This window comes from Tetrao urogallus (assembly GCF_951394365.1).
Source record: "Tetrao urogallus genome assembly, chromosome: 14".
NCBI lineage: Eukaryota > Metazoa > Chordata > Aves > Galliformes > Phasianidae > Tetrao > Tetrao urogallus.
The window spans coordinates 8705857-8714130 of record NC_136827.1 but is presented as its reverse complement, the minus strand read 5'-3'; the positions used below and the strand labels follow the sequence as shown (position 1 = coordinate 8714130).

Sequence of the window (8274 nt, the reverse complement as noted above, 5' to 3'; positions counted from 1 at the left end):
TTCCCAAAAGCAGCGCGGCCAAATCCCCTCCCCTCCCCACTGCCTCGAAACCGTGAGGAAAGCGTGCAGAACCGTGAGAAAAACCAAGAGCCAAAAACGATGCTCTCCAATTTGTTTAAGAAATCAACTCCGTCCAGAAAATAAATTCATATTTCACCGAGTTTTGATTTTTTTTTTTTTTTTTCCCGCTTCGTTCTTTAATTGCCCAACAAAACACGGGAGGTGTCCGGGCTGAAGCATCACCCTCTTCCCCCCCGCCCCCGAACTCCTCTCCACCCTTCTGTCGCGGTGTCCCTGCAGGGAAGGGCTGAGCTCAGCGGGGCACCAAAACGGGCCGGTAAGGAACGCGGGGACCGCATCAAAACTGCGGGTCTGCTTTTGAGGATGCGGCTTTCATTTGAAATTTAAAAATAAACTTTTCGAGATGCGACAAACCCGGTAACGTTACCCAGGGGAAACAAACTAAAAATCTGAAGAATTTGTACAACATTTTCGTTTCTTTCTCTCACGTGAATATACCGTATTTACGGTGCACTGCACGCTCATCGGGCGGGTAGAAACTCTTCTCCGTGTGTTTATTTCTCACTTTCCCTCTCCCGTATGGCATTTTTTTTTCCAGCCACTTCTCAGCCGTTCTACCCCCTCCGGAGGACACAGAGCAGCAGCCGCAGAGCCCGGGAGGGATGGGGGGGAGGGGGGGGGGAGTAGTTGGCAGAGCCGGGACGCTCCGCTGTGGAGTCCCCGAGTTCGGAGCCGCAGCCGCGGCCGGGGCTCCCCACTGGGCTGCGCTCAGCAGGTGCGGCCCTCCGGCAGAGCGCGTTTGCCCGCAGCCTCCGTTCTTTCTCCAATTCAATAGTGGAAAAAGGGAGAAACGCAAACCGAAATGAAAACAGCAATAAAAACGCGAGATGGACGGACAGCAAAAAGTGAAAGCGGGTCAGACGACGGCAAGTTAGCGGGGTTTCCATTCGTTTTCGTTATTATTTTTAAATTGATTATGAGCTACCCGTGAGCCTCGAGGGCGGGTGGGGGATTTCGCCGGACAGCGGCAGCCCCGGCCCTCCCGTGCCTTCCCCGGGCTGCCCCGCTGCGGTGCGGTGAGGGGGGAAGCGCAGGGAGAGCCGAGCCCCCGACCGCCCGTCCCTGCACTCTCGGCAGCCGATTTCATGCCTCTCCGGTTGTGGGTCACGAGCCGGGCCTCGGCAGGAGCCGAGGTGACATCGTCGGGAGACGCTGGAGCGGAGGTAGGGGTCAGGGCTCTGTAACTCGACCGGTTTCATCCTCCCCCCTCCCCGGCTCGGCGCTGGAAGGGGCTCTCCCGGGGGTGCGGGCTGCTGGGAGCCCCGGGGATTTGGGACAGCGGGAGGGAGGTGGGAATGCATTTTAGGACAAATAATGTCCCAGTACCATCTCACGTTCAAGTGCCCCCAACCCCGAACCGCACACCCCGCCTGCAGGGCCAAAGGCAGTCCCGACCAGAGAAGGGATGGGAGGGGGGTCCCGCTGCTCGAAGCAGACCCACGGCGTGACATCGCGTAATGGATCGGATTTGCGCTGGCAGGAGGAAGCTGCGAATGCCTTGAAATCCCCGCGGCGGCTCCTACCCGGGTACCGGCGGTCGGGGCTGTGCCCGGGCAGCCGCCGCCGTTACAGCTTTGTCCTTCGAGCCAACCCACAGCTCGCTGTGTCCGGAAAGAAAAAAAAAAAAGAAAAAGAAAAGAAAAGAAAAGAAAAAAAATCCTTTTAAAAACGATTTTGTCCATCTACTGACACCGCTGCTGCACCGTGGCTACGGGATTCCCATGTCGAGCCGTTGTTGTGTTTACTAAACGTGAAATTCCCCTCATTTAGTTTTTCTGTCCCTAAAAGAATTGTACCGCGTCGTGTTCCCCTTGGAAACCTAACGAACGAGCGCTTTGGTAATTAACTCACACCATTAAAAAGGTTTAACTCGAGCTCATGTAAACGGTGCGTACCGGAGGCGGCACTGAAGAGCGATCGCTGCGGCAGACCTCGGGCTCTGAGACGGGAGCAAAGTCCCGAATTCCTCTCCCATCAGGGAGCCCAGCACAGTCAGCAAAGCTACAGGGAAGGTAAAATTCAAACATTTCGTTTTTCTGAGTAGCTCGCAGCCGAGAGGGAGGAAGCCCACCTCCAGCGGCGCGGAGCAGCAGCCAACCTAATTGCCGGATTCCAGGCACGGAGCCCAACGAGGGCAGCAGGGAAAGCCCACAAGTGCTGCCCGAGTCACCGTGCCCCGGTCACCGTCCCGAGACACCGACCGAGATTGGAGAGCAGCTACCAGCCGTTTCCTAGGCACTTCTCCCTAAAAAGCAAACTGGGCTTTAAGACCGAAACATCACGCAGCGGTTTTATACTGGGTTTGGCAGAAATCTCCCCGAAATAACAGAGAAGACCAAAGCGGGTGCTTCCCGGCCGCGCACTGCTCTGCTCGGAGGGGCAGAAATCTCTTTTCCCGGCGCAATCCCCGAGGTGAGGCGCTGGGGGTTGGAAGATGCTCTCCCCGCAGGAAATGGGCTCTGGGAACCCGCTCGGTTCCAGCAAGAAAGGCCCAAAAGAACCACAGCAAGGGAAGGAAGGGATTGTGGCTGCGGCAGGGAGAAGCGCCTGGACAGCTCCAAAGGCGTTTTCCTCCGCAGGAACGCGGAGGGGTGAAAGCAGAGCTCCGGAGAGCTGCGAGAATGCCGAGGTCCCGCTATGGGAACGGGGAGATTGGCACCAGCTCGCTCAAGGAAACCCTAATAGGCTATTTCTGGACTACTGGCTCTTAACAAATCTATAGCACCTGAAGTGTTAGCACTCAATTAGTGACAAGGTTTTAAAACCCAGCGTTTACCGGAGAGGTATAAACAGAGTCCTCGGGAGATAGCCGGGAATTAGGGCGGGAGGGGGCCCTGGACACCTTACCCGGCTGGCAGTAAGAGGAAAACTTTTCCAAAAGGCCCCTTTTCTCTCTCTCTAAACAGTCCGAGGTGTCGAAAGCTCGGGGGGAGGAGGTGCTCTGCGGAGCGTCTTGAGGCTTTTTTTGGTTTGTTTGTTTGCTTGTTTGTTCTCAGCTCTCTAAACATATACGTTAAACGAATTTCATTTAGCAGTCCTGGAGAGAAGCGATGGAACGGTGTGGAAGTCAGCCCCAATCTGAAAGGGGTTCGTGGGCACTGGGGTCGGATCGGGGCTGTGCGGGCATTGAGCCGCGGCACGTCGGGCTGAACCGCCTGCGTTGGTGCTCGGAGCCCGGAGTGAACAGGAGAAGGAGGCGGGGTGCCGAGCCCCGACCCGGAAAGTCCGTGAGTTGCAGCGTGTCAGTGACTTATTCATCAATCAGCCGGACACAGAGCAGACCTGGCCTCTCTTTGCTCAGTGTTTGCTTTTTCACCAATTATTGCGGCCCTGCAGCTCTTTTTGTTGATACAGTAGTTCTAAAAAGTGCTAATGTTCATTTATCAGGGGACCGAGCCCGGGACTCCCACTAGTTGTGATTCTTCCAAAAATATAAACACGCGGAGAAGGGCTAAGGCTAAAGCCCCCATTTGTTTCTAAACTGCAGTATTAAAAGTGATGCATTGTTAAAGATAAAGCGGAGATAACGCTGTCTGTCTCCAATGAATGTCTCCCCGACGCATTAATGACATTCCAAATGATAGCTCCGGCTTATCGTTCAATTAATCACTTCCACCCTCTGCAGCCGGGCCCACATCGATCGGGATCGGCCGTGTGACCGTGGGCTGCGGGAAGCCCTTCAGTGCTCCAGCAGCAGCCGTTCGCCGGCCGCTCTCCTGCCTGCGTCCCCGGGGCCGCCCCGACGGGATGCGCTGCGGGCCGGGACCGCTCCTCTGCGGGCTCTCCGGCTGGGCAGCTCCTTTCTCCCCGCCCTGAGAGCTCCGCCGTGCAGCGCTGTGTCTCCCCGTAGCCCCGTGCACCCGGATTTCTCCCGTCCCGAAGGAGCTGCCCTTGAAAGCGGGTGGGCCTACTGCCGTCGGGCATGGTTTAGGGAGAGATCCCGTTCACTTCGTTGTTTTAACATTTCCCTAAGCTATCTCGATTAGCTTGCAGAGAAATGAAAGGGAGGCAACGAGGTCTGAAAGGCCGCCGGGCGGTGCCCCGCTGACCCGGCACACGGGAGGCTCTGGGAAGCTGCCTCGGCCCCCCCCCCTCCGGCTTCTCACCCCTTTTCCTACAGCCGAGAAAAGACCCTCCGAGCCGCCGGCCCCCTCGGGCCCTGTATGCCAGGGACATCCTCGGGCAGCGCAGCCTCACGGAGCGGGATGGCCGCTGCCGTCCCACATTGAACAGCCGTATTTCAGGGCTCCCCGCACGTTAATCGCTCCGACTGTGAGCGCGAGATCAGGATCTGCTTCACAAAGAACCGCTCCCGGGAAGGCAGCGGGAGGCTGCACGGAGATCGCGAGCGCTGCTGCAACCCCGGCCCCAAAGCCACAGCTTCGCCCGCAAAAGAGCCCTTAACTCAGTGCCACGAGCGGGACTCGAAAGTAGAAAGGCACAAAATCTCTCCGGAGGAGAGGGGAAAGGCAGCAGCTCGGGGCACAGCTGCGGACAGGTGCTCGGCTTTTCCTCGCCTCGGAGCATCCATCCTCATCTACGGGAGGAGGAAGGGCCCGGCTGCAGCCCGGGGACAAACCCTGCGAACCGCCCCTCGTCTACAAACCTGCCCCCGTGTCCCGCAGCTCCGGGCAGTGCCCGCCTGGGACGCCCCAACTCACCGCAATCGCGGGGTCTCTCCGCTCGCTGCCCGGCCCCATCTCCCACCGCCTCACGGTGCCGCACCGAACAAATCGCTCAAAGAGATTTTTTTTTTTTTTTTTTTCCCCTCTCACCCCTAAGCCAGAAAGCTCCGTACCGCCCCTCCTCAGCCTGACGGTTTGCCGCTACGGCTCCCTTCAGCGACTCCGAGTACGTGAAGTCACCGAGCCCGCTGCTGCCCGGAGTGTGCGGGGCTCTGCGGGCGGACACAGAACCGAGAGCACCCAGACCCGGCGGGGAGCGGCGCTGCCCCCGGGGCTGTATTGTCCCCAAGACCCCTCGGTGCTTCGAGCGCCGTCGGGTAGCGGCGGAGCAGCCCTCGCAGGGTTTGGTTTGGTTTGAAAATTTCACAAACAAGGGCGGAAAAAACAACCCCATTCCTCCCCCTTCTCTCTGCTCCCTCCTCCCCCCCCCCCCCCGGTGCTGCTCAGGGTCGTTGTGTCGCAGGGCTTTGCAGTTGCGCTGCACCGCGGTGTCTGTGCAACCCTTAAGCACGGATTTCCCCTCGAACGCGCTCGCAGCGCGGCGATCTCCCGTTTTGTAGCTCCTGCGATCGGATATTGCAGGACGCTAAAAACGAAAACTCCGTTCCTTCTTTAAGAAAAAATGAAATCAGCACATATTTGGTTGATGGTTTCCTCCCGGCCTGTTTATTTAATCTGACTGTATGATAGATGGCATCAGATAGGGGCTCTGTACACATCAGGCCACTCGGGAGTGTTTTTCTTTTTTTCTTTTTTTTTTTTTTAATGGATCAACAAACTGAGCGGGGAAAGCTGGATAAATACAGTGCCGCCCCTTTAAATGAGCGGAGATGTTTTTGCGATGTATTACTATATTAGGTGACATGGAACTTTGCATCTCTCATACCATCACGGCAATGTTGGCCAATAGAAAGCTAAAGTCACCCAAAAACTGCCTAGTCCCTCCTTCCCGTCCCTTATGGTCCGCTCCTACCTGCGCGCAGCACACAGGGCCGCCTCCCGCGGGATGCTATGTGCCCCCCCCGGCAGCCCACGCTGCAGCAGCGCTCCGGGCCGCCCGCTCCTCTCTTCCCCTTCCATGACCCCGGGCTGCGGCCGCTGCCCCGATCTCCTCCACAATGTTTCCTAGCCCTGTGACGACGACTCCCTTCTCGGTCAAGGATATTTTGAACCTGGAGCAGCAGCAGCAGGGTGGCCTGGCGCCTATGGAGCTCTCTTCGCCCTCCTGCATGTTGGCCACCTTCAAACAGGAGGCGTTCGGTTCAGAGCCGCCCGCCCTGCCCGAGCTCCCCGAGCCGCACCCGGCCAAACCGCCCGCCGCCTTTCCCGGCCCCTACTACGTGAAAAGCTACGGAGAGATGGACGCGGCCAAGGATTCCAAGGCGGACAAGAAAGGTAACACTGCAGCCCGGGGCTGCGGCATTGCGCTCGGCCCTCTGCAGCCCGGCCCAGGGGCCCGAGGCGAACGGGAGCTCGCGAGGAGCGTCCGAAGGCCTTCCGAGGTGCCACGACGGGGAGAGCGCCCCGGTACCACCGGGAGCGGGGCTGGGGCTGGGGCTGCGGCACGGGGCAGGGGAGGCGCGGGGCGACGCGAGGCCTCAGCGGAAAGCAACGGGGCGGTGAATCTTTTTCTAACGAGCACAGCCAGTATATCTCTGTGGGGTGGGATTCAATACAAAGGGATGTAAATATGAGCTACATCCAAAGACGAGACTAATCCAAATATGAGAAATATCCAAGCCCAAATTGTGACAGAACCAAAAGGGATGAACTGAGCCTTATTTACAACAAACAAAAGCAAGCAAACAAATCCTAAAAAAAAAACAAAAAAACAACGAAAACAAAAACAAGAACCCTAAGCAAACATAACAATAACAGTAATAATAATAATGACTACAAATTCTTCACAAGATGCTCGGAAGCCCCAGATGGAGCTGCTGCCCTGCAGACCCCACATGGATGGGACTGAGCGGGGTTCCCTGGCGGTGCACACGGGTCAGTAACACCGCTTTGCCTTTTGTTATGTTTTGCTCTCCCTGTTTTTCCTTTGTCCGTGTGTTTTGCTGCAGAACTGTGTTCCCTACACAAGAGCCTGGAGCAGGAGAAGAGAGAGCTGGAGGATCCCGAGCGGCCCAGACAGAGGAAGAGGAGGAAACCCCGCGTCCTCTTTTCTCAAGCCCAAGTCTATGAACTGGAGAGAAGGTTCAAGCAGCAGAAATACCTCTCGGCTCCCGAGAGAGACCATCTAGCGAACGTCCTAAAGCTCACCTCTACTCAGGTGAAAATTTGGTTCCAGAATAGAAGGTACAAATGCAAAAGGCAGAGACAGGACCAGACCCTGGAGATGGTGGGGATCCCACCCCCCCGGCGGATAGCGGTGCCGGTGCTGGTGCGGGACGGGAAGCCCTGCCTGGGGGAGTCTTCTCCCTACAGCTCGCCCTACAATGTCAGCATTAACCCCTATAGCTACAACGCCTACCCCGCGTACCCCAACTACAACAGCCCCGCCTGCAATGCCAACTACAACTGCAGCTACCCGGCCGTGCAGCCCGTGCAGCCCTCGGCGGCAGGCAACAACTTCATGAACTTCAGCGTGGGGGACTTGAATTCGGTGCAGCCGCCCATCCCGCAGGGGAACGCGGGCATCTCCACGTTGCACGGGATCCGAGCGTGGTAGGGTGGCCCGGGCCCGGAGCTGCGCGGGGGGGTCGGGATATCGCCGGGCTGCGGGGCGAGGGCAGCTCGGTGCGGGACAGCGGGGAGCTCCCCGAGGCTCTGGGACACGGTGTTCGTTCCGCTCATTCCCCTCTCCCCATCTTCCTACAGAACGGTCGGTCATTTCGCTTGACTTGTTCCTTAACAACGGAAAGCCAAGCCCTACAACTCATTATTATTATTTTCTTTTTTTCTTTCTTTCTTTTCTTTTCTTTTTTTTTTTTTTTTTAACTCTTATTCTAATTATTATTGAGAACCACATTTAATTTTGCACTTCCTGCCCGGTTCCCCCCCCCTCCCATCCAGCCCGGTCCGCCCGCCTCTCCCCGCGGTCTCTGTCCCAGCGCAGGACGGGGACGGCCCCTCCGAGCTCCGGGCGCTCCAACTCGCCCCGTCCGCTCCCCGTAGGGTTATGCACTAAAACGTGAGTTAGGATTCAGATGCACTGCCCGCTCCTCGCCCCGCTGCCCGTTCGGACGTGTTTCCCTTTGCTGTACGAGCTGACGGAGATCAGCGAGTTGTCATTAAAGAGAGTGGCTTCACCTTGCGCGTCCCTGGCCTTCATTGGGCAGCCGAGGGCCCCCGGGGCTCCCAGCGCCGCCCCCGATCACCTTTTTATGTTACTTTTCCCCTCCTCTCCGTTTCTGTACCCCTTCAGTAACTGCGGCGATTCCCATTTTGGTGCGTGCGTTAATGTACTTTCAAAAGCGATTTAAAAGCTGCTCTAAACTCCCCACCTCCCCCCCCCCCCCCAACCCAGGCAGGACCGCCGTGCCTTGTCCCCTTCAGTTTC

At 57.6% G+C, this 8274-nt stretch overlaps 1 protein-coding gene across 1 annotated transcript; it reads left to right on the top strand.

The window, feature by feature from the left end:
- Positions 1-5884: 5884 nt before the first annotated feature.
- On the top strand, positions 5885-7443 carry NKX2-5 (NK2 homeobox 5; the record flags this gene model as incomplete). The annotated part of the gene is made up of 2 exons (XM_079542367.1): positions 5885-6161; positions 6836-7443. 2 exons carry the CDS (start codon positions 5885-5887, stop codon positions 7441-7443), a joined length of 885 nt encoding a protein of 294 aa, XP_079398493.1.
- Between the last annotated feature and the right edge of the window lie 831 nt (positions 7444-8274).